Consider the following 23,783-nt stretch of genomic DNA (forward strand, 5'->3'; position numbering starts at 1 on the left):
TAATACTATAGTTTGTATCTATTAAAACAACAAACAACCGCTTAAAGTAGAAAAGCAAGGCCACAAAGTCTACTTAATTTATCGAAATAGATATTGCGTAATTTTCGAAAGTAGTGGTGAATTTGAAAAATTATTTCTCGTTACTCTTCGAGTAATAATTTTTGTATTAAAACGCTATCGATATGATCGGTTTTGAGGATAAATAATCTATTTTTTATGTATGTGGCTAGTAGTTTAAGGACAAAAATCGTCGTTATCCTCGTAATAAATTCCAAGCAATTAACCTCATTCTATAGCTTCTTTATATTAAAAAATGCGTAAAAATTAAAATCGAGGATATATTATTTATGTTTGTTTGGAGCAAGGCTTCCTTTCCTAAACTTATTTTTGTACTCGATATACTCCCTTTCCTAAGTAGTCTATTTTCGAATAATGTTTAACATAACAAGCGTGAAACGATTTGATAGGAATTTGTATTGCAATCACGATTAGCTAAGTATGCTAGATATGTAGATAGGCACAAAGCATATACGATTGTACTTAATGCGAGTAGTTGGATTAGAGTCCAAGAGACGGTAGTCGAATTGTGTGTCGAGTTGGTACTAAATGGCGGGCGAGAGGAGCGAATGTTAGGTAATATGGTCCGCAGGCTGAAGACTGTTCAATAGAGTATAATTAGAAGGAAATTGATTTCACCCCAAGGTGTAGAGCGACAGGAGAGAAGAAGTGGAAGTCGGCAGTGAAGAGTAGGAAGGCTGAAGCATTTCCCCAGGAACGAGACGACCGATTTCGCTGGCTCCGCACAGAGCCACTTTTTGTCTGTATACGCAGCCACAAACGTCGCAGCTATATGCTTCAGCCACAGATAACGAGACCTGGTGGAGAGCAGAAGTTCAAAAAGCGCTTGGAGCAGCTGGATTTGAGGATTATGTACGCACAGGCTTGGATGGAGTGGCGAGGATACGAACCGCCCCAACCCTGAAATTTGTTCACTTTCATGATGCCAGCAAGCGCTGATCGTCCACGAGTGACCATCTATCTGCTCTGCTTCCTCGTGCTCGAACAGCCCAGCTTGCCATGGATACGGCTTGCCTTTGGGAGCAGTCCCCATGGTTGTCCACTATGCGAGCGGCGCTGTTACTTTTAGCAACACTACTACTACCCTTTCAACTTCGTCGAACAGCGCACCTGGATGGTCCCTATGCTACGGTGAGGGAGGGCAGCACTGATGTCTTCCCACGAACAGCTATCGTTCCTCATCTGGAGTAGCATCGCATCCTCTTCTGTTGTCCATGGAATCCATGGAACACATCTCTTCTTAAGCTGCAACGGTGCTTGATGTATCTTGGAATATGCAGCAGCGTCGTGATTGATGTCCAATTGTTCGGGATCAATCGGTAAGTAAAGGTGTTCCGAGATCGATGGCAATTGAACTCAAGATTGTACGTCGCCTCGTTCCCGATCTTGGTGCGTTTGAGAAAGCCTTGGAGGTGCCATCTTTTATCTCCTAGAACAGCTACCAGTACGTCAAACTACATCTTGTTTCATAGGTATCCTAAGGACTGAGCTCCTGGGTCACTCTTCATCCTGCACATACTTTGGAATCACTTACTGATTTGTTAAAGGCCTGGACAGTGGGAATAGTACTCGTCATGGTTGTTTCTCTCTCTACAGCTGCGTTCGACAGCTTTCAGAGCGCGATGGTGTCTACTGCTTCGAATGACCTCTTTCGGAATAGACTCAACATCTGGTGGGTACGTGCCAGCGTAGTTCTCATAATAGTTCCAGTCATTATCCTGGCATTGAAAGCACCAAGCATTCTCCAAATTTATCTTATATCGGATCTCGTCTCGGCATCAACCATACCGGTGTTGGTCATTGGCTCGTACGATCGCTTTTACTGGTGGAGAGGCTTGGAGGCATTCTCACAGTGTTCATCTTCGGAACAATCTATTTTGGCAGTGCCATGCAAGGTGCTAAGCTCATCTTCCTTGAACAAGGCCTGTATGGGAATGATTGGAGTGCGTTTGGTGCGTTCGTGGCTGCGGTACGTTACATCCTACTTTGTTTTGTGTTATTCTAGGAGCCGATGTCTTCGGTATCAGCGTCGAGAGTTGCTTATCTAAGAGGATGTGATTCAACTCTTCCTCTGCTCTTAAACCTCTCAGGTAGGTATACTGATTTGTCTATAGCCGTTCGGGGGCCTACTGTGGGGTTTTGCTGCTTTGGCAGTGAGACTCACGTATCAGTTTACCAATGCCAAACTCAAGGGCGAGAGATGTGATGCTTTGGATCGACCCACATATCTGGATAATCGAATTCAGGAAGGTCCCGAATACGCTGATGCCGATGAAATTCATAGCGATCCTCAAGAAGGTCTGGTCACGGTGGATCACAAGGGAAGGTTCTTCTGAGATCCTAACAACAGGGTGGATGTGTGGAGTGTTTGGGACGCTCTTTCCTGTTGTTCACACGTACGATTGGTGCCACTTCACTCCACCTATAAAACGTTGAGCGAGCAGAGGGTGGCAAAGAACTTCTGCAATTCATAGTCTTTTCTTACATTCATAGAACTAGGGGTGGAAATCAAGACGGCTGTGAATATACTTCATCGGAAGCGATGGGTTTACAATCGCTCAGCATAGGATTGTTCTCGTTCAAATTCATCAAGCTCTACATTTTGAAGGGTGTTTCAGTAAGGAATCAACGCAATGACAGGGCGGCTGCCGTTCAATGTCATAAAGCAATAAGATAGTCTAAGGCAGCTATCCAGTGTCATTGTCGCGCACACATCGCGCTTTCGGTACCCTATATTCTTTTATCTCCATACGAAACCACCTGGACGGCCACTGGACGTGTACAGCCGCATTGAAAATCGAACGTTATGAAAGCATGAATAGTCATAAATGAATGAGTCGACAGGTGCCTTTGAGTCGACAGGCCCAAAGGCACCTGTCAAAGCTTAATGTCATTGCACACCAGGGTATAATAATACTAGTTAACCTATTTTGAACGCCAAGAGCGACAACCGAGAGAGAGAGAGAGAGAGTGTGTGTGTGTGTGTCCACAATCATCCGTCGAATCAAGCAACGAACCAAGGAGACAGAGAAAACTGGGAACGCCAACCAGGTAAAGACCGAGCAAATCAAGCCCCTGCCTACTCATCCACCTGGTCCCACCAACGCTTCTCTGCCTCTGCCTATAGCAGGATGGACTCAGTCTCCACCCGAGATTTAGTCGGGGCCATACGCTGGGCCTTCTGCTGGGCCTTCTTCTGGGCCTTCTTCCGCAAATCTTCAGATATTTTCCCTTTCGACTTCTTAATTTGGCCATGGTCGGCGGGACGGGGAGGTGAAGCAGACGAAGACGAATCAGGACGAGGGCGTTGAGAACGCAACAGACGAAGGGCACACACGAATTCCCCAGGCTCCGTGGATTCCATCGAGCTCGAGCTAATAGTCGTGACGTTTCCCACCGAGGATTCACCGTCAGCTGTTTGGGTTAAATCGAGTCACTAGATAGATAGGAGGAGATTTTTACTTACTATTTTCCCTCCCATTGTGAGGAAGATTCAACAATTTCTCTATAACTTCCAGAGGATCAGGATCCTCTGAAGCTGTCACTGATTGCTTGAGTCCAGATCCATTGGGTTTCCTCGAAGAAGATAACAAGGATGTGGTTGAATCGTTGGCGTTTATGGAGAAGGAGGACAATCGCGGAGTAAACCCAGGTCTTTGCGCCGCCAATTCCAGACGCCCACCATCCCCAACATCGATCACTTCCCCAAACGCAGGGACCACTAATTAGGTTAGCTTCGGTAGCTTGGGACACCAGGGGAGATTAAGAGAGCTTACGAGCGTGCTCTTCCATGGGAGCACGAGCGAGACCAGCAGGGGAAGCATCAGCCAAAACAGGGGAAGCAGGACGAGCCGAAACAGAAGCGTGAGACGAAGGAGCGAAGTAGTGGATCTGTCATCCAAAACGGGAGAAGCGCGAGGGGAAATGGGCGAAGCAGTGGACTGGTCGACCAACCCAGGAGCAGAAGTAGTAGACTCGCCGCCCAAAACATGCACAGCGCACGACAGGGGGTCGGTACTGTACCATATCCACCGGTGACTACCCACGTCAAGGAGACGGGCACGAGACAAGAAGCGCAACAAATTTCACGATTCGGCGAGCAGGAAGCGCAAAGGAGCTTGCCCGAGGACTTTTGCGAAGCCATTACTTATTGTAAATGGCAAGGAGGAGGTTGATGATGATGGAGAAATTGATAATTTTAATGATTTTGGTGATATGGTTGGAAATGAGAAAAAACGGAGCAAGCGAAGCGAAGGAAGAAGAAGAAGAAGAAGAAGAAGAAGAAGAAGGAGAAGAAGATCCAGCTTAGCGATTGGCTGGAATTTCAATCTGATTGGCTGGAGTGACGTTATTCCGATCCGATAATTCACGTGCGTTTGGTTTTGTGAAAAGTGTAGGAGAGGGTATCGCGAGATTTTGAGCAGCGACCGTCCCAGACGTAGTGTAGGAAGTTGGAATATGGATGTAATAGTATAGTAACCTTGGTTCAACATCTAAGCAAGCTCAAAGGACGTCCCTGCAAAGGGATGTATATATAACATGAGCTGAAAATCGACCAAAAACGAACTGAACAACGCTGAGATTGCAAACAGCAAGTTACATACATGCATGCCGAAAACAGAAGTTATTCTATGCTTTGAGAATGGAGATGTATTTTGAATATCTATATCTATATCTATATCTACGTTTGGAACGCGTGCTTCGAATGTCGCCCGGATCCAAGCTGGCCTCTTCAACCTCCTCACCGTTGGAGTCTCCTCCACCTAAAAGCACGTCTCTTACGGCGTTCAAGCTCTTGAGAGCCTATATCTGCGTCCCCTGCTTCACCCCTTATCTCTTGTTGCGCGAAGCAGCCTGCACTCAAAGCATATTATTTGCCACTCAGAAAAGAGATAAAGTATTGTGGTAAGGTCACACGGGCGATCACAACACGCGTAGTGTAATTACGTCCATCGCCTACACATTGGAACGACTGCGTGTAGAGCAACGAATCAAGCTGTGACTGGGTGAGGCACAGTGCGCCGAAGAAGCTCAGGCTGACGTAAAACTCAAAGCTCAAGAAAAGGTGTGTAGGCTTGCAGCAGGAACTGCTTGATGATTGATTGACAGCACCTGTAGGTCTTGATGACAATCACTCAGGACCCGTTCGTTGTTGCGTGTAAGCAAAACCTTTCACCGAGAAGAGTCGGAGGCGAAGGGCAGAGGAGTCTCAAAAATAGGATAGATAGCTATAGGTGGTTGAGGGTCAGTGAAACCAGGAGCAGATGAAATATGACATGGAAATACTGTAGGAGAAGCAGTAGCAGGTCTGGATGGAGAGTGGCCCGGGAAAAGAGGCTTCCTGGGTTTCAAACCTGGACATTTGTGCAGCCGACTCCTGCTGCAGGAGTTGCCACCCCGGAATTTCTGTCTGTGAGCCCGAACTCGTGGGTTGATGTTTGTTGTTCATGGTTAAGGTGCAATCAACTTGGGAGAATCTCCATTCTAAACTCCCAATTCGAAAGAAAAGAAGTAAAGCCAAAATACGGGCAACAGATCTAAATCTACAGTAAATCTTATCCTTATCGCTAGTGGATGGGATTAGCTCGGTTCGGTCGGTTCGGTATACGAGTACAGACAGCAAACTCTAACGTGACTTCGATTGAGCGAGCTACTCAACCAACACGCAACACCTGGTGCACCTCCCCGCCCAATTCGTCTTCATACAGTTACGTTGCGCATTACAGCGGGAAGATCTAGCGTCGACACGATTGGCCAGACCTGCGATTTCCAGTGCGGCCGTCGTTCATACTGTAGTGCCTTGCATGATTCGATCCCCTGTGTTTCGACCGCCTCGAGAACCGCATTCCAGTCGCTGCTGATCAAACACATTCGCCAGTCCAGTACAGTCGCTCGCCATGGCTGAAGAGAATACCCCAGATAGACTGCTTTCGGAGCCTCCAGACTTCACTTCGCAGCAGCACAACAGGACGGGCAGTATGTCGCTGGGTGACGATCACGAGAGTGAGCCATTGAATGGAGACACGACGACAGCGCCACCGCCTGCATCCGCGCCAGCAGATCTCAATACGAAGGATGTACATGATGTTGTTAACTCAGAACTCGGCGTAACAACGTTGCTGAATAGATTAAAGCAGAGCATTGCAAGCGCAAAGGTCAGATGCCGTCAAGATTCTGACATACTCTTATTAATCTACGCACGTAGGAATTCGCTCTTTTCTTGAAGAAGCGGTCGGCCTTGGAGGAAGAACATTCTAATGGCCTGAAGAAACTATGCAGAGCTACGACGGAGAACATTCGACGACCGGAGCATCGCCATGGCACTTTCTTGCAGGCCTACGAATCGGTCACCCACATCCACGAGCGCATGGCTGATAATGGGGCTCAGTTTGCGATATCTCTACAACAGATGCATGAAGATCTATTGGAGATGGCTACAACTATAGAACGAGGGCGAAAACACTGGAAAACTACGGGACTTGCAGCAGAGCAACGGGTCGCCGACACCGAGACTGCAATGCGCAAATCGAAGACCAAATATGATTCCCTGGCAGATGACTATGATAGGGCAAGAACCGGGGGAGGACAATCGGGGAAGAAATTCGGTCTCAAGGGCCCCAAGTCTCAGCAGCAACACGAGGAAGATCTTCTTCGAAAGCTACAAGCTGCAGACGCCGACTATGCTTCCAAAGTCCAGACAGCGCAAAGTCAACGGGCAGAACTTTGGTCTAAATTAAGACCGGAAGCTGTGAAGGTCTTGATGGACTTAATCAAGGAGTGCGACTCTGCATTGACCTTGCAGATGCAAAAATTCGGTAGGTACCCTTCTTCGGAGTATTACTTTTACAAGGGCAATTGTTGATTTTCCATAGCTTCTTTCAACGAGAAGCTCTTGCTTAGCAATGGCCTCAATGTGAGCCCACTAAAGGGAAGCGAGCCTGGGTCTCAATCTCGAAGTCTACGGGAAGTCGTACATGCGATTGACAACGATCACGACCTTGGCACTTATATCAGCAGCTTTGCAACCAAAGTCCCAAAGGCGGTCCCTGATATCCAGTACGAGAAGCACTCGGTAAGACATAATATTCCCTTCCACTTTGCGACTCTGGCATCTGACAGAACCGTCAAGACATTGCAGCAGCCGCAACAGAACAACGTCCCTGCGCCACAGCGCCAATCAGACCCACCAGCGTCCTTTGCATCTCGCCAAGGACCTGCGCAGTCATTCGGGGGTGGGCAATCCCCTCACCAAACCCATATGAGCCAGCCGTTCAATCAAAACCCGGCTCCTGCCATACAGCAGCACGAGAGGAGCTTCAGCCAAGGCCCGGCTATGCAGCAATACAATCCCGGCTCTATGGGTGGTCCTCCGAGAGCCCCTGGTCATGTACCACCGTACAACTCTGGCTCCATCAGTGCCAATGGTCCACCTCAAATATCAACACTCCCATTCCAGAAACCACAGACACCTCCGCCCGCAGTTCAACAGCAGAGCCCAGTAAACGCATCGATGTTCTCTCAACCCCCAGTGACTACAAATGCTTCAACTCTACCGCCTCTGAAGCCTGTCTTCGGATTAAGTTTGGAGCAACTCTTTGAAAGAGATGGATCCGCTGTCCCGATGGTCGTGTATCAATGCATACAGGCTGTTGACCTGTTTGGATTGGAACTTGAGGGTATCTACCGTCTATCTGGAACTGCATCTCATGTGACCAAGATCAAAGCAATGTTCGACAATGGTAAGCATAACTGTTGCCCGAGAGGCCAAAGCTAATGAGGATAGACGCTTCAAAGGTGGATTTCCGGGATCCAGCGAACTTTTTCCATGACGTCAACAGTGTCGCCGGTCTTCTGAAGCAGTTTTTCCGTGATTTGCCTGATCCCCTCATGACAGCAGAACAGTATGGTGCATTCATTGAAGCTGCCAGTAAGTTCTCTTTGACAAATGCTTCAGTGCCACGGTTATTGACCAAATGCTAGAAAACGACGACGACATTGTTCGTCGCGACTCTCTACATGCTATTATCAATAGCCTCCCTGACCCTAACTATGCCACTCTCCGCGCTCTGACTTTGCATCTGAACCGAGTCCAGGAGAACTCTGCCGCGAATCGTATGAATGCTAGCAATCTGGCAATAGTCTTTGGGCCAACTCTGATGGGTGCAAATACGGGTCCGAACATTCAAGATGCTGGTTGGCAGGTCAGGGTCATCGATACCATACTGCAGAATACGTACCAAATATTTGATGATGATTGAGGAGCCGAGGTATGCTAAGGTCAAAGAAATTGTAAAGTATTCCGCTGTTGTAGGTAGAATAGTTGTGGTGAAAATAATGAGATTCTTGTCAAAGTCAGGGAGACTCTCTCCTGCCGAAAGTAAAAGTAGCTTCCGCGACGGCGCATTCTGACTTCGGATGAGTTCATGCGGTCAAGGTACGCCAGTGCTGCTTGGGATTTGGCTAGTTGGTCCTGCGGGCGCCGTTATCCGCACCTACAACCAGCCAGGGAGGCAATTCGGATCATCGGGGGTTCCCAAGGAAGATAAAGAAACATGCTTCAAGACCTACTTAAAGACGGAGAGGCTAATAGATAGTGCTAGGAGATCAGGTATGATGAAGTGGGCGCAGAGTGTGACGATTTGCACTGTAATCGTCCTTGTAGGCTGGTTGTTGTGGAGCTCAAAAACGGTGAGTGTCTTGGATTCTCCAGATTGAGATGGAAGTCAGGAAGGAGGGAGTTCTTGTCTCCGAGAGGGCCCTCAGGGACGAATTGGGGCTGTATAACAGATAGAACACCGGCTGACAACACATACAGAAGCCCACCCCGGAACTGCAGGGCCAAACAGCAGCACGCTACCTCCACCTCCTCATCCCCTCCAACTCCCGCAATGTCAACCTGTGCAAAACCCTCCTCAGCGCCGCCGCCCTCGACTACCCGATCCCCACGGCGGTCAATTGGAATCAATCCTTCGACGATGCCTCTCTTGTCGCGGGCGGTTCGCACCTCGCCAAGATCTCCGGCATTCTGGACTACCTGAATACACTGGGCGATGAACGCAACGACGACCTTGTCCTCGCCGTCGACGCATACGACGTGTGGTTCCAGCTCCGACCGGTGGTCATGATCCACCGCTACTACGAGCTGATCCGTATGGCGAAGCAACGTATCATAGCCCGATTAAGCCGGGCTGCGGTCGAGGCCGAGAAGATCGAGCAGAGTGTGATCTTCTCGACGCAGAAGCGTTGCTGGCCGCGAGAGGCTGACGATCCGGGCTGCTTCGCCATCCCCGAGAGCACGCTCCCCAAGGACGTGTATGGTCCCGAGACGGACACCGATGCCGGGACCGCAGACAATCCGTACCTGAAGTATCGCCCGCGGTATCTGAATTCAGGCGTCAGCATGGGCGATGTTGCGGGCATGAAGCGGCTCTTTCGCCATGCGCTGCAGCGGATGCAGCAAGATCGAAACTTTGGCAGTGATCAGAACATCTTTGCGCAGATCTTAGGCTAGCAGGAAGTCCAGCGAGAGGTGGTACGTGAGCGGTACCTGTCGCGGGGGAAGAGGGCGTGGCGGGCGCTGCAGAATGTTTTTGGGTTGCATGAGACGAATGTTCTAGATCCACATCCTTTGCATCGAGCTGTAGAGTTGACAGAGGAGAGGGAGAGGGTGACAGATGAATATGAATATGGTATTGGATTGGACTACGCGAGCCTCCTGGGTCACTCCACCGTCTTCGCGGAGTACGACTCAGACTGGGTGCGCTTCAACGACACGGAAAGCATCAGGGATGCACAGGAGACGCTCAACATTACCACCACGAACCCCCCTTTAACCATCCCAGACGACATTCTCACCTCCCTCGAACCTTTCTGGTCCCCCGGTGGTCCCCAAACCAACAACCTTCCCGCAGATCACACCTGGAAAGAGGTTCCGCTCTACACGAATCTCTGGACGGGCACCGTTCCCGCCATCATCCACCACAATGCCCATATCCACAACATGAAATCTCTGCGAGAAAGGAACTGGGACAAAATGTGGTATCAGCCGCATGCCCGGGCACTGTTAGACAACTTTGCTAATCGGCCGTACCGGCCCATTGCGCTCACACAGGAAGCTGACATGCGCGTCGTCGTCTGGTGGCCGCGACACGATAAACCGTCGGCAACAAGGACAGATGATGGAAAGAAGGAATGGCTGACTTGGGATGACGCCTGTGGTGGTGACGAGCGTGAGTTGTTCAGAGACGAGGAGGGAGAGTGGAGACCACCGCGAACAGATTATTAGGCCGTAGGTACCACGTATAACGTAATTGACGAAATCAGCCTGCATCATAGCCTTCAAATCGAGACATTTTCGGAGAGCAAGTGATCAATTCAAACCCGCTGCTGTAATGCCACTTGTAATCGTGATGAGAATGCACATTCCTGGTTTCCTTCTTTGGCTTTCAGAGTTTACTTAACGTGTACATGCAAATTTTGGAGAAGCGGTACTTGGCTGCTGTTCTGCTCTAGGGACTGCCTTTTGTGTGTACGTTGTGTGGGCTTTTTATTTACTTGATATATACTTTATGCATTGGTATTGTTACTATTAAAGATTACCTAGTTATTGTGTCATTCCTTACAAACACCTCATCCTCATACATCTCGCACAACGCCGACCACCCTAAGCTGGTCCTAGTATCCGTATATGCACCACCTCTCTGGACGCCCTCCCCCATATCTGCATTCCACCATCTCGTCCCGCCAATCTTGGTCCTCGAGATCGGCTCCTTGTTCGTGGTAATGGGGTTTTTAAGCAGCCGTTCGCCGTAGGGGACGTACCACATGCGCGGCGAAGGCTGCAATGTTCGATCTGCTGCAGCCAGCCCCCTCATGCCAAGTGCACCAAAGACATAATTAGCCAATGAAGCTGCAAGTGTGGTATACAGTATAGCTAGATCATCTTTGTCGCTGGATACAATCCGGTGACCTACGATTCGAGGCGAACCTCCGAGGTTAGTCAATATGCTAGAGATAAACCCTATCTCTTTTCCATACAAGACGGATGAAATCCAAATATATATTTGAAGGCTACTTCTTACGGCCGGTAAATTCTGTTTGCTCGAGTCTCTCGTTTTTCCCACCATGGATTTCTCTGAAAAGCAGTGACGATGCGGAAACTAAAAATACAACGTACACGCTCTGACCGAACTGAAGCAAATTTATGTAGGCTGTTGTTGCTTGGCATACCCTTCTACCGTATGGGTTGCAGAATTTACCAAGTCGCCACATACAACAGCAGGAGAGTCGAAGTAGCATGCAACACCACTGTCACCTGATCCGTCATCAAGAACCGTAGATGTGGAATTAGATGCCTTGCTGTAAGGTTGTTCAGTACATGTCAGAGCAGATATCCTGGAATGGAGGTGACTTGCTCAATCCTAGAGTCGGCTAGAGAAGTTTCAGGTAGAGACACCTTCGTTGATTCAGAACTGAGAGATTCAGAACTGAGAGTACTGGTGGATCTATTTGCGTATAAGTAAAGTTCGTGGGTGTTCAAATATCTCCAAGATTACCTCTGAAGATTACTTCCAGAATGACTGGAGGACCGAGAAAGTTGGTGGGCACTCTCAGTACGACGAAGGGTTGGAGATGCCGACGCAGGTGGAGGACTCGACGTATCACCTCTGTAGGCACTAACGTTATGCTTCCTGGCCTGGAACGTGACGCTTTTGAGATCTTTCTGAGCTGAGGTATCAGCATAGCGAACTTGAAGGGAATGACCACCTCCGCAAATAGGCCGGCCGTGGAACTTCTTGATGATCTCGTCGCAGTCCTTACGAGATTCGAAGCCACATAAACGTATTAGCAAAGTTTCTGTTTACTCTTGATTCTTTCCCTCACCGAGCAAAACCAACTCCACTGCTGTAACTCGAGGTACTGGGACAAATTTTGCTGGATATGACTTTATAGCCCTTGAAAATGGCGCAAAGTCCCTATGACGGAATTAGAATGGATTAGAGCCGAGCTCAACATTATAACTTACAGATTTAGTTATATTCATCGGCAAGTTCGAGACATAAAGGTTTGTTGAAAGTTCGTCACCTTTGGCCTTAAGTCGAGCATTTAATGAATCCTCACAGTGTCAGTATGGGTCTGGATTGTCTAAACCGAAAATAGTTGTACCTTTGCGAAGCCAACTTTATACCCAAGCTTATGGAAACCACGGATGCAGAGCTCAGAACATTGGACATTGAAATACTTTGCAAATCCGAAGCTGCAAGCAACCTTAGCTGATGCTGAAAAGCTGAAAAGCATGAACGAATAAAACAAACCCTTGGCAAGCCCCAGTGGATATGTCAATGATGACCTTGCATGTTTCGATCCTTCCGAATCGCCTGGCGTAGGCTGTAAGAGTGTCATGATCTGTGGTGGGATGAAGTCCACAGATATAGACATTGCGGTTGCCGTCAATCGGGTTTGACAAGCTCTGGTCGAGATTCCAGTTGCTACGAGTAGTTAAGACGCCAGGTGGAATGGAAGGTGCCTGAATGAGAAGAGCATCAATATCGACATCAATAGGGATCCTGGTATCAGTCTTAGCCGTCTTAGAAGACTGATGCACCTTTGTAGGACCCGGTAGCTGTGATGGTGTGGGTCTCAATGGAGGTCGGTCGACCGCAATCATGTGGGAGCTGCTTTGATCAGGATGGGCCAATGATCTGTGGTAGAACCTGTCAGGAGCACACTCGACGCTTGAATTGGAGCCACAGCGCTGCTCAAGGCCGGGAACTTCTTTGTGCGAGTGTTCCAATCTATTAGGAATATAGGTAGAGTGATCAGGAGGATGTTGGATGACTTGAAGGCCCGGAACGTAGCTATGATGAGCAGGCGGCGCTGGATGGGGAAACGGGGTCGGATGAGAATTATAACAACCCTCCGGGAATGGTGCCTGGATTAGAGGTCGAGCTGAGTATATCGGAGGGGCAGCAAAAAGAATTTGACCGTTGGAGGGATAGTAGGACGGACTTCCAACAATCGGGACCTGAGTAATTGGCATGGTAGGTGCTGTAGGACTAATATTGCTGATGGGCAGATTCAGAAATACAGGTATTATTGTCTCCCCTTCAGAGGCCATGGCTGCTGCGCCTTGAGGGAATAAAGCAACCTGCTCTCCGGATTGCGGTTGGGCGTACATGAACATCGAACGATTGTTGTTGTTCGCCGTGTAAGTCACAATCTGTAGGCAAGACACATATATAGTATCGAGTGAGAGCCGCAAATGGAGCCACGCGGAATAACCAAATTCAAGTAGCGAGATCGATCCCATGCCAGATGGACCTGGGGGATGGATGGATGGATGGGATGGATTCCATGAAACGCCACAACTATGCATTGCGCGCTGATCTCGTTGTGATCAATCAATGTGGTGGGTGGGCTGCACGCCACGGTGCCACCAATCCGTTTAAGCCGGAGTTGTCTCTCCCTCGGGACAGTCTAGACTCACTAACCATCTTTTCTTTTCGGCAGTCTCTTTCACCGTGTCCGCAGTCCCTCAGACAGTCGTATCGACAGTCTATTCTCATCTGACAATCGTTGGCTCCAAGACGTGGATGAGGAAGAGTACTTGGGTGGCTACGAAGTCACTACAAGGTTTGTTTTCAATTGCACTCAAGCACGTTGCTGTGTCAATGTTAACGTTGCCAGATCTCGAATGTATCTCCTGCAGACTTCTTCTTCTTCTTCTTCTTTTCTACAGATCGCGAAGCCATCCAGCGTTCTCAATGGACAGGCAGGCAGGCAGTTTTAGCGTGTCCGACAAGAACTGTGGCTGCTTACGGACATCGTTTTGAAATGTCCGTCGTCTTATTGGACGGACACGGATATCAGCTCAAAAAAACTGCTAATATCCGACTATCCGTCAGCATTTTTTCAGATTATTTTTGAATTGGTCGTACAATAGGGGGGAATCTGCGATAGGCCCGCCCAATTAGGGAGAATCAGCCTCAAAAACGCCCAAAATCGACCCGGCAAAGGGTACCTCGTTGCATTTATCGAAAACTTTGCTTTTATATGCAAATCCCCATAGTAGAGCGAGGCCATACCCACTTCATTTGAGGTTCATTCTGTTATTCGGCATGCTTCCATTTCGCCATCATTCTGGAGGCTGAAACTGGGGTCCCGACGGTAAAAGCCGTGAGTAGCAATTGAGATTTTCATTGTTCGCATGCTTTTTGATCGATTGAAATCTTCATCCCCACAACACAATATCAATTACTTTTAAATCTAGTAATTCAGGGCTTTCCAACCGTGCTAGTTTCATGATAATCGATTGCGTTGCGCAAAAGTTGTTAATAATTGAAGCCAAATGGCGACCTCATGGCACGGTCAGCCTCCTGAATAAGCCACCAACACCCCTATTGACCCTGGGGATAATGGATCAGTCTTCATTGCTCCCAAAGGGAAAGCCAACGAAATGTTGGCAGCTTTCCCAGCTCGTGCCAAGTTCTCCCGCAATAAAAGAAGAGTTCTAGTAGCTCTCGAAGATGAAGATATACTCTCTGACAGTCAGCAAACTATTCTTGCATTCGGCCCAGGGAGTACAACCTTCTAAATGCTGTGCAAAATCTAATATTTTGGTCAGGATACTCCTCATATCATACTTCGAAAGCCTCCACCCAGGAGGCAGAAGGCACAGCGAGCTCCATTATCTGGAGCTGCTCTTCTTGAGCTAAACTTCGACAACGACGAGACGATGGTTACAACCATCGTCCTCGGTGAAGAGCTCTTTGATTACCGACGATGATGACGACAACCCTGAAGACGTCGAAGCCCATGTCATCCTTCTTCCCTCCAGCGAGCCTTTAGGAGCTCTCGAGAGCGCCACCGTCTTTTCGAGAGTCTCACACAAGGGTTTACCGTCTAAACGCCACCGTGGGAAGATCAGTTGGGTCTTCAAGTACGGTCACAGAGAAGCATCAATCAATGGATTCGTCTGGAGATGCGGACTTTATGAATAGCCTCATCCTTTCCTAACTTGGACAAGATGCTAACATACTTCTAGGTCATCTCAACCCTCTAGCATGTACCTTGGCCCATGGCACCACTACTACATCGAAGCACCTCTAATCAGCACCTCACTTCCTCGGTCCTGACGGTCCCATTCAACGAAGCCAAGCCTCTGTCCTCGACCAACAGATATCAGGAGCTCAGGCTCTGATGTTTGATGTTTCTACCTTCCGCAACATGCTTCTTATTCTTATTGCTGCTTCTCATCTTCCTTTTGCTATTGTTGAGCGCCCTGCTTTTCGAGATATGCTTTTATATTCGAGTCCACCGCTTTGCAATAATGATGCATTGCCTAAGTCTAGCAACACGATTAAGGCTTGGATGATCGAGCTCTGCGTCATCATTCAAAGGATCGTTGTTACTGGTCTGGAGAATGCTCAAGGGCAAGTTCATTTGTCATTCGATTTATGGACTTCGCCTAATGGGTATTCTATTATTGGCATCTTCGGTCATTTACTGACCACGCATTCGTTCCCCGTACGCGCTTATATGGAGCTCATTCTGGCTACAACTCAGCCCAACTCATCATTCCCATCATTAAGTTTTACAACCTGACCGAGCGGCTAGGGTATTGCATGATGGATAAATATTTTGTGCGCTATTATAAATGTTCTGCATCAGCTTAGCTTGTCGAGCCTTGTCATGAGCGTTATTCTGATTGATACAAATCGCATCTACCCAGAATGACATGGTGTTGGAGGGGTGTCGCAGGCTTCTGAGAAGAGAGTATAGGTTGTTTCTAATAGTAAAGCGTTTAGAAGGGGACGCCTCTGAGCTTTGCAACTCAATTTTATTAAAGTGCCTCATATCACCCCAAGAATATGTGAGGGCTTCATAATTCAAAGGCTGGCTTATAGACGTGACAACCAGCCAGCACATTATCCTGTCATCTTTCCCGCCAGGAGCTACACGTACGATCCGAAACTCATCCTTATTCAAGGACGCATACGTGAACGCAGGGAGTCTATCCTTCTTACCTACGGCAGCTGATGGAACAACTCAACTCCAGCATGTTCATTTTTAATTCTCTTCGGCATAGTAGTGCGAACAGGCCTTTCATATGTGTATAACTCGTCCGCTAGGTCATCACTATCGCTGTCGTTGGGGCCCTGAGGTTCTGATCTCTCAGAAGTTGCTCGCTTCTTCGAATTGGGAACCGGCTTTGATAGATTTGGCCCTCTTTTCCGTTTGTTAAGTTGAGGTTCTGATCATTTAAGCTCTGGCCAATGTTAAAGACATCAATTACATTTTTGTAGCTATATACGATCATTCGGCAAGCACTTAGGGGCATTAGCTTATTCCACATGATGGGTAACCGTTTACATACCTTCTTCCTTGCGTCGCGGCAAGGTTTGCACTTCTATAGATTGAGTTTCTGACGCTCCTTGATGCCATCGTCGTTTCTAGAACTGTCTTGCTCGTTGCGGGCGGTTTTGAGAAGGTAGCGTTGCGTCGATGGTCTCCGTGAGAAGACGAGCCTGCGAGGATCCTCCTAGGAGGCGTGGATCTATGATAGCATCGCTCATTGCAGCACTAGTGCCTTTATAACAGTCGTCACTGCAAGAACGGTCACGGTCTCAGCGTGCTGGTTCAAGTCTGTGAAGTCTGTATTATTGGTGCGTTTAAAGAGAGGAATGTGTCTTTGGGACGAAACTATCTAAGTAAGTGCTACGCTAAGCTAGTATGATCACGTGACGACCGTAATAGCCCTCGATCTCCTACCGGGTCATGATAGCGGGCTCCTAATGCGCGGACTCAGTATCCCTTCCATCACGCTTGTCTATCAAGTTAAGTCCTCGCATGCCTCCCGGAGAATCCCTTTCATTCGAGGGTAAAGACTTTCATCTTCCTGTTCCTGCGGCCTATCTCTCGGGAAGACAATTTTTCGTAGCCTGTTCACCCATGGAATAAGTGGCTCGAAATATGACGTGAAATTATCGGTAATTGTTTTCATGAAAATTGCCTCTTCCCCCACAGTGCCTAACTTCTGTTTGGCCAACTCTTCCATGTCCACGTAGTTCCACTTGTCGAATTCTGGAACAACCCTTTCCTGACTTGGTCCATCATAGTGAATGCAGATCCAGAAAAGCACCCAAAAGAATGACTCTAGATCGTGCATAAATGAATGCTGCCCGCCACAGAGGGCCCCTATGGCGATGAAAGCCCTCGTGCCAGTCTTGCTTTTGGCGCCGGAAGCCTCTTTCCGTGATTCTTTGATCCCAAGGTCGAGGCCGATCAAGAACGAAGGCCAGGAAAGGTTCTTTTCGTCTTCATTTATTATGAGGTTGTTGATTGAGATGTCTCTGTGGAGGAAGCCGGCTTTATGCAAGGACTCGTGGCCTTCAATGCAGCCTTCTAGCGCGGTAAGTAGAGCTACTCGGGAGCTAGCCTTGTAGATCGGCTCCCCATAATCACGAAGGATGACACGCCGATGCACTCGATTTGGTAAAGCATTGCTGCCGGCCTTCGTCGGAGATGTCGAACAGAATCGCTTGCTAGGCGGTAGAGGGGTGCTAGTCTGGCTGAATGACCGCTTCAAACCTTTCTGTGCACCAGCTGTACTCCTGCCTGGAGATATCATCGAACGTTCCGGCCGGTAGTTTTCCGCTTTCATAATATCCAGTCCCTTCCGAACATTGCTTCGAACGTCGTTATCCGTACCAAAGACCCGGACAATCTCATAGTGATAATATCGGGCTACGTTGATCACATCCTTATTAGTCGCCTCTCGGAGCAGCTCTCCTTTTTCCTTACGCTTCGTGTATTGCCAAGAATTTTTGATAATAAGCGGTATTTACGAGTCTCTTTTATAATGGGTTTTCTAACAAATCGTTGCTCGGCCGGATATATAACGCGCTCATATTATTAACTCATCGATAATAAGTCGTTTCGTAATACTTGTCACGATCACGTTCCTGGGACCCTGCGGGATTCCAGGATACGGAGGAATCCTGGGCGTACGTGTCCCAGGACACGTACAGTCCCAGGAACGCACTGGACTGTTGAACGCTTAATGAGGTAAACAACCAGACGGCTTATTGGATGTAGGAACGAGCGACCAGCAAGTCACGAGACAAGTGTCACGTGATGTGCTAGCTCTGCCAGCCCGGCTAGCATGGCTAGCAGCGACGTGCTAGATTGTCTAGCACGGCTAGCGCGGGGAAGCAGAGGTTCTATATAAGACTGGCATTTCTGCTATTAGGTAGGAGCTTCGTGCTCAACTTGATTATCATTCTTAACTTCAATACTATTGCCTACTTTACTTCATCTACCATACCAACCCACGTGACCTTACTTCCAGGTAAGGCAGGAACCGTGACAATACTATTTCGTTAAATTTTAATAAATTACAAATTATTTTTTATAATAATTATAAAATTAAAATTAAAATATTTTTTATTTATTTAAAAAAACGCGAAAATCATAGACACAAATTACAAGCTATATTCGTTAATATCGAATTATTAAAATACGATTTTTTTTAAATTAATTAAATTTTTATATTTGTTGGAAGCACAGTATTCAGCTGTAAATCACGTGATATTTGCATGTGCTGTGAGACGCGGCCACAACAAGCAGCAGGTGCTGTACTAATCGTGGTATTGCGTCTACCCTTTAACTCGTACTACGTCGTACGAGTTATATACTAGCTACTGCATAAATCTGCTTACATCACGTGCTTCCATACGAAACGGCTAGTCCCGCTAATCCTGTCTGATCTTCCGGCCCGGTCTTGTGACAGCACGGTTGGACTCAAGTACGTAGACGAGGAATCGATTAGGCTATCTCTTAGAATCTAAAGGTAAAGAGGAAAGAAAGGAAGGAAGCGCCGGAAGGCAGGGCATATATACAGGCGAGCGGTCACGTGAGTATTTCGTAGCGGGCACGTGACTCCGTAACCGTGACAGGTCTCAGCCAATGGGGTGGCGCCTAGCCTATACTCCCGACAATAATTAATAATATATGTTAATAAAATTAAATTATATATATTATTATTATAATTAAATTTATTTAATAAATTTAAAATAAAAAAAATATTTTAATTTTTTATAAATTAAAGTAAATAAAGCGTAGAAAATGTTACGGTTCTGGGTTGAATAGGGTTTGGGTCACGTGATTGTTTCAGTTAGTGTTTGAGGATCCAGCTTATCTGTCCTCAACACTCTTCCACTCTCTTGATTCTTTGTCTATTATTCACATACTAGTGCGTACGTCTTGATTCCATTGTCCTGAGTGCGTGCTGTAACAGAAAATATTTAAATTATTTTTAATAATCTCCGACTATGCTTAATTTGCTATAGCGAATATAATATTTTTAAGATAAAAGAGACGGCTGGGACTGAAAGTTGTCGTGTTTCTGCCTTACCTAACTTTTCCACGTGACCTTGGAATATGCATGGAAGCCGTCAGCACATCACCACGTGATAGTGAATGTGGGTCGGAGTATGCCGTCCTTGAGCTTCTCCTCTGCGAACATACGACTTCCCTCCTCAAGAACACTACAACCAATTGACCACCATCGCGGACACGATGTCCCCTCAACGAACAATGCTACGAACCTCTCAACGCTTCGCTTCACAGCTGCGCTCACCTGCTGTGCGTCAGTCTTTTCAACGACGCTTTGCGAGCACCGAGAGCTCCGCTTTCCACGGTGCCGAGGACAATGCTTTCAACCGCGAGAGGAAGGCTGTTAAGGATCATGCTGCAGCTACAAGTGGTACGTGAAGTTGAATGTAGGAACGATTGAAGAGTGGCAGAGGCTGACTGGAAGCTAGACTTGTGGCGCAAGCTGTCAATTTAGTATGAAGCCCCCGAGGTGCAGAAGCTGAAGTGGACTGACCTTTTAGCATCACGATCCCTGCCTTACTGATCGCTGGTGCCAATGCTTATGTTCTGTGGAATGAGCATTGGGGCCACTGGGCACACATGGAGCCTTTGGAGGAAAGACCTGAGTATCCATACCAGAACATCCGAACCAAGAACTTCTTCTGGGGTGATGGTGACAAGGTAAGTCGACCCAGGAGCGAACGATGAGAGGTGAATGGCTGCTGACTTCTGATACAGACTTTGTTGTAAGTTTCATGTTCAATTATATTAGGTGGTTGTGGAGGAAAACACGATGAAGTTTGAAGATGATTGCATAGGGATGTGCTGACACTGTGTAGCTGGAATGACAAGGTCAACCATCACAAGAAGGATGAGTAAGAGACAGGGAGGACGTGGCTGTGAATGAAGTCGTGATGAGGGTTGTTTGGGAATGAGAGGGCAATGGGCTTGGTTTCACATAGACAAGAGTGTATATTTCTCCTTCAGTTCGAGCATTACAAGAAGTCAATCCAGCATATGTCTCCGATTGCACGAAGCCAACGTGAAGTGAAGTGAAGTGATGTATGCATTCGACTGATGGAGATGTTGTGGGTGGTACTCTCATTCTGTGTGCAACGAGTGCTTTTGGTAGGTTGGAGGGAGGAGGTTCTAGGATTGGGGTGTGATGGCGAAGAATGAAATTGCATTGCCTCACACTGATAGGTTACAGCTAGTGAAATCTAGTACAGTTGACAAGGCTGATTTATGCGTTACGTGCCTTTCGCAGGACGCTTTAAGGAGAGTAACAGGACGACATACGGAGCTTCTACAGGGCTCGAACAATGTTCTTCGAGGCTCTCTACAATGATGAAGAAAGTGCAAGAGCAAGATGATTTTGTTTCGTACAACTCGTTTCTCAAAGAATGCTTGCATAACATTATCATACTGGGTATCATTGTTAGGCTTGTGCCAAAGCCGCCTCCTTCTTTAGATCCATATAAGCGCCAGCATAGTCATTTGCCAAAATCTTCTCGCCAACAACTTTCATAATAGTTGCTTTCTTAGCCATCATCTCGCATTGCCCTTTGATATCTTCAATTGAAGAGTATTCGCTGAACGCCCGATCGATGTACTCCAAGCACTTGGTGAGATTCTCCTTTCTCTTAGTACTTCCAACCCCTGCTTGTCCAGCCATTCCCATACACGCATCCGCGAGGAAAGAATATAACTGAGCATTCAACGAGCAATTTTCGTACTCAAGAGCCTGTGGAATGATAGCAATGAGTATCTGAGCTGAAGCCTGAAACTCGAACAGTGAAGTCAGGATATTTGCGATAAATCCCATGGCCACCCACAAAGCTGGTACGAGTCTCGCTCGCCATGCAATGCTTGCTGCTCGAACAGCTACAGAGAAGCCTTTCTGTGGACGGCCACATTTGTCTTGTAACAGCGCTTTCATGGTAAGCAGTTTTACCTGCAAATTGAGATCGTCGCCGTCCTGCTTCATCACAGACGCCATCTGTTCTATCTTCGCTAATGCTGCACCATAATCGGTTCGTCGAGTGAGGTATTCAATGTGAAGAATATTAATCTCAAAAGCAAGGTCCGAGTCCATGTCTGTGCCTGTGAATTGAAGGAGCTGGGACAACAGTTGATTGGCTCCGTCTAGATTGTCTCTACGGAGGTCCCGTTTGAGGCGAATGACACCTCTGTATCTCAACCAGTACTGATTTGCTTTCCATGAGCGCAATGAGTTCTCATCCAGACTATCGAGCTTCTCTAGAGCCTCGTCATAATGACCCTTTTCCGTAAGTAGATGAGCAAGTCGACAAGTGAACCTCAGTGTGTCATCGAAAAGGGTGTAGCGAGCGTGACAGCTTAGAAAGATCTGACAGTACTGCCTCGAGAGATGTGATACTCCCAACCGAGCCCACATGGAAGAGTACATCGCCAATTGTGGACCCATCATAGTCTTCATGTTTTTATCGACGATGAGTTGAGAACTCCTCAGCATGTTCTCAAAGGCTGTAGCAACACTTTCACCATTTGACATGCCCAACTTAGCCTCACTCAGGAGTGATGATCCCCATAAAGTCCACATCCCCGTTTTTTTTGCCTTGACACGAAGGTATGCCAGGCCTTCTCGTTCCACACCAAGCATATTTGTAGAATCGGTCCCTCTGATGGTATCAGGATGTGCCTTGCCAAAGTGGTACAACCAATTCAACGCAAAGTTCAGACATGCCATGTCTTTATTCTCTCGTGCAGTAGACACAGTCTCGAGCATCGCTGCCAATGCCTCATCGAAGCAACCAAAGTCGGCCTGCAGAACAGCCAAGTTCATAAGAGCATACTGGTAGAATAGCCGATCTCGATTCTGCATGGTGTAGTCGAAATACCGATGCAAATTGTCGAACGAGGTTGGGTAGTCGCCAGAGCGCCAGGCATCGAGAAAGCTAGGCTTGAGTCAGAGGTGATTGCTGTTCAGAACAAATCTACTTACTTCAAATAATGGGACAAGCTCGGTATCATGATGCTTTCCCCAAAGATACTTTGGATTTTATCTCTGACCTCAGGTGGTACTCTGTTCCCCAGCTCTACTTCTGTCAATTCAGGACCTCTAAACAACGTTCTCGATACGTACTCTGCATTTGTTCGACCTGGAATTCCAGCAGCTTTTCCAGATCATCAGTGCTTACACTGCCGTCCATCTCGTCCTCTAGGCTCACCCCACCATACGCCACAAGTTCTAGCATTTCGGTAGCATCTGTTCCCCATTCTTCCTCGCCTTCTCCCAGCGCCCTGTCGCCAGCCCATCTTCCAAGTCCGCCATTTCTCCTTGTCCAGTATGTCCTCGATTGTTCACGCCATCTGGTAAACGCGGTCCAGAGAGCCAGGGCGTCACTGAATCTCAAACGCTCAAATTCCACCTTTGACCGACGTACGAAGCTTCCAAATGGGGATGTGCGGGACAGCAGGATCATATTTTCCGAGGGGGGTGGTATTCCCAAGTCGCCATCCTTCTTAACGTCCTCGCGAGTTTTGGCCAGAAGATTTGTTCGTTGTGTGAAGAACGTATGCAAAGAATCGAGGCTGTCGATTTCCCATAGCTTCTTGAGGAAATGGTCCCATAACGAGCGACCTGGTAAGCCAGAAGCTGCAGGATGGGCTGCAAGGAGGACTTCGAAGGATTTGATGTCCAGTATGAAAGGCAGTGACTGGGCTGAGTCTGCTTCTCTTGGGTAGGATTTAGCCGTTGCTGGTATCAATTGATTAAGGATGAACGAGAGAACTGGGAGGGTAGACGAGGTGGGCACAATGGCATCTGTGTAGAGTTCAATCAGAGCCAGTACGCCGATTTTGGCTGGCGTAAGGAAGCGGGTCATGTTCGTAATCTTGGGGAGAACGCGCTGCGCTTGAAAGCATCAAGTAACATGCATAAAGCTTGCTCATGACATGGATAGTCGTCGTTCATCGATGAAGGATTGAGTGAGGGATTGTATTGCTCGCTGCACGCGTCCAAGAAGTCGCGACAGGCAGGGGGTTTGGTGGGGTACATGACCGTCGCAACTCTAGAATGTCCGACTCTGAGATAGCAACTAGCATTAAATCCGAGAACGGCATTCAAAATTTAATACTGTATGTACTTATTGAAATACATTATTATACAAGCCGTGCATCCGTCTGGTAATCGCTGTCAAAGAGCCGACAGAATTGATAAACTGTAGCCATAGTGTCTCCTAGTATTTTTGCTACTGCAACTTATCATCCTTACGCCACGGCTTGAACTATTGAAGCACTTTCGATGACTATGCTCGCGGTTCCCCCTCAATCTTGTTCTTGGTAAGCAA

General features: G+C 47.6%; 10 protein-coding genes across 10 annotated transcripts; 4 read left to right on the forward strand and 6 right to left on the reverse strand.

The window, feature by feature from the left end:
• Positions 1 to 1,652: 1,652 nt before the first annotated feature.
• Positions 1,653 to 2,414, forward strand: LY89DRAFT_742997 (uncharacterized protein; the record flags this gene model as incomplete). The annotated part of the gene is made up of 3 exons (XM_018220906.1): positions 1,653 to 1,754; positions 1,817 to 2,047; positions 2,193 to 2,414. The coding sequence occupies 3 exons, from the start codon at positions 1,653 to 1,655 to the stop codon at positions 2,412 to 2,414; spliced, it is 555 nt and encodes a 184-aa protein (XP_018061723.1).
• Positions 2,415 to 2,960: 546 nt separating this feature from the next.
• LY89DRAFT_691822 (uncharacterized protein) lies at positions 2,961 to 4,316 on the reverse strand. The gene is made up of 3 exons (XM_018216416.1): positions 3,855 to 4,316; positions 3,545 to 3,799; positions 2,961 to 3,492 (listed from the first exon to the last, which is right to left on the reverse strand). Exons 1-3 carry the CDS (start codon positions 3,868 to 3,870, stop codon positions 3,200 to 3,202), a joined length of 564 nt encoding a protein of 187 aa, XP_018061724.1. The 5' UTR covers positions 3,871 to 4,316; the 3' UTR covers positions 2,961 to 3,199.
• On the reverse strand, positions 3,809 to 4,319 carry LY89DRAFT_364284 (uncharacterized protein). Its single transcript, XM_018207016.1, has one exon. The coding sequence runs from the start codon at positions 4,220 to 4,222 to the stop codon at positions 3,902 to 3,904; it is 321 nt and encodes a 106-aa protein (XP_018061725.1). The 5' UTR covers positions 4,223 to 4,319; the 3' UTR covers positions 3,809 to 3,901.
• Positions 4,320 to 6,056: 1,737 nt separating this feature from the next.
• LY89DRAFT_601683 (RhoGAP-domain-containing protein) lies at positions 6,057 to 8,336 on the forward strand (the record flags this gene model as incomplete). The annotated part of the gene is made up of 6 exons (XM_018210209.1): positions 6,057 to 6,233; positions 6,284 to 6,893; positions 6,951 to 7,150; positions 7,208 to 7,829; positions 7,862 to 8,005; positions 8,059 to 8,336. 6 exons carry the CDS (start codon positions 6,057 to 6,059, stop codon positions 8,334 to 8,336), a joined length of 2,031 nt encoding a protein of 676 aa, XP_018061726.1.
• On the forward strand, positions 8,200 to 9,671 carry LY89DRAFT_364300 (uncharacterized protein). The gene is made up of 2 exons (XM_018207017.1): positions 8,200 to 8,766; positions 8,894 to 9,671. Exons 1-2 carry the CDS (start codon positions 8,494 to 8,496, stop codon positions 9,587 to 9,589), a joined length of 969 nt encoding a protein of 322 aa, XP_018061727.1. The 5' UTR covers positions 8,200 to 8,493; the 3' UTR covers positions 9,590 to 9,671.
• A 1,958-nt stretch (positions 9,672 to 11,629) lies between these two features.
• On the reverse strand, positions 11,630 to 13,117 carry LY89DRAFT_601477 (uncharacterized protein; the record flags this gene model as incomplete). The annotated part of the gene is made up of 5 exons (XM_018210199.1): positions 11,630 to 11,934; positions 11,972 to 12,053; positions 12,104 to 12,193; positions 12,244 to 12,334; positions 12,393 to 13,117. The coding sequence occupies 5 exons, from the start codon at positions 13,115 to 13,117 to the stop codon at positions 11,630 to 11,632; spliced, it is 1,293 nt and encodes a 430-aa protein (XP_018061728.1).
• A 2,546-nt stretch (positions 13,118 to 15,663) lies between these two features.
• Positions 15,664 to 16,053, reverse strand: LY89DRAFT_601469 (HET-domain-containing protein; the record flags this gene model as incomplete). The annotated part of the gene is made up of 1 exon (XM_018210198.1): positions 15,664 to 16,053. A coding segment is annotated over one exon (390 nt), but the record flags the coding sequence as incomplete, so codon positions are not given.
• An 856-nt stretch (positions 16,054 to 16,909) lies between these two features.
• Positions 16,910 to 17,707, reverse strand: LY89DRAFT_601458 (uncharacterized protein; the record flags this gene model as incomplete). Its single annotated transcript, XM_018210197.1, has 1 exon — positions 16,910 to 17,707. One exon carries the CDS (start codon positions 17,705 to 17,707, stop codon positions 16,910 to 16,912), a length of 798 nt encoding a protein of 265 aa, XP_018061730.1.
• Positions 17,708 to 19,324: 1,617 nt separating this feature from the next.
• Positions 19,325 to 20,821, forward strand: LY89DRAFT_660655 (cytochrome c oxidase subunit VIa). Its single transcript, XM_018212560.1, has 5 exons — positions 19,325 to 19,843; positions 19,902 to 19,926; positions 19,974 to 20,133; positions 20,191 to 20,198; positions 20,292 to 20,821. The coding sequence occupies exons 1-5, from the start codon at positions 19,657 to 19,659 to the stop codon at positions 20,329 to 20,331; spliced, it is 420 nt and encodes a 139-aa protein (XP_018061731.1). The 5' UTR covers positions 19,325 to 19,656; the 3' UTR covers positions 20,332 to 20,821.
• A 19-nt stretch (positions 20,822 to 20,840) lies between these two features.
• On the reverse strand, positions 20,841 to 23,441 carry LY89DRAFT_660658 (uncharacterized protein). Its single transcript, XM_018212561.1, has 3 exons — positions 22,577 to 23,441; positions 22,436 to 22,529; positions 20,841 to 22,388 (listed from the first exon to the last, which is right to left on the reverse strand). The coding sequence occupies exons 1-3, from the start codon at positions 23,316 to 23,318 to the stop codon at positions 20,891 to 20,893; spliced, it is 2,334 nt and encodes a 777-aa protein (XP_018061732.1). The 5' UTR covers positions 23,319 to 23,441; the 3' UTR covers positions 20,841 to 20,890.
• Positions 23,442 to 23,783: the final 342 nt, after the last annotated feature.

Source organism: Mollisia scopiformis (genome assembly GCF_001500285.1).
Source record: "Mollisia scopiformis unplaced genomic scaffold LY89scaffold_37, whole genome shotgun sequence".
Lineage (NCBI taxonomy): Eukaryota > Fungi > Ascomycota > Leotiomycetes > Helotiales > Mollisiaceae > Mollisia > Mollisia scopiformis.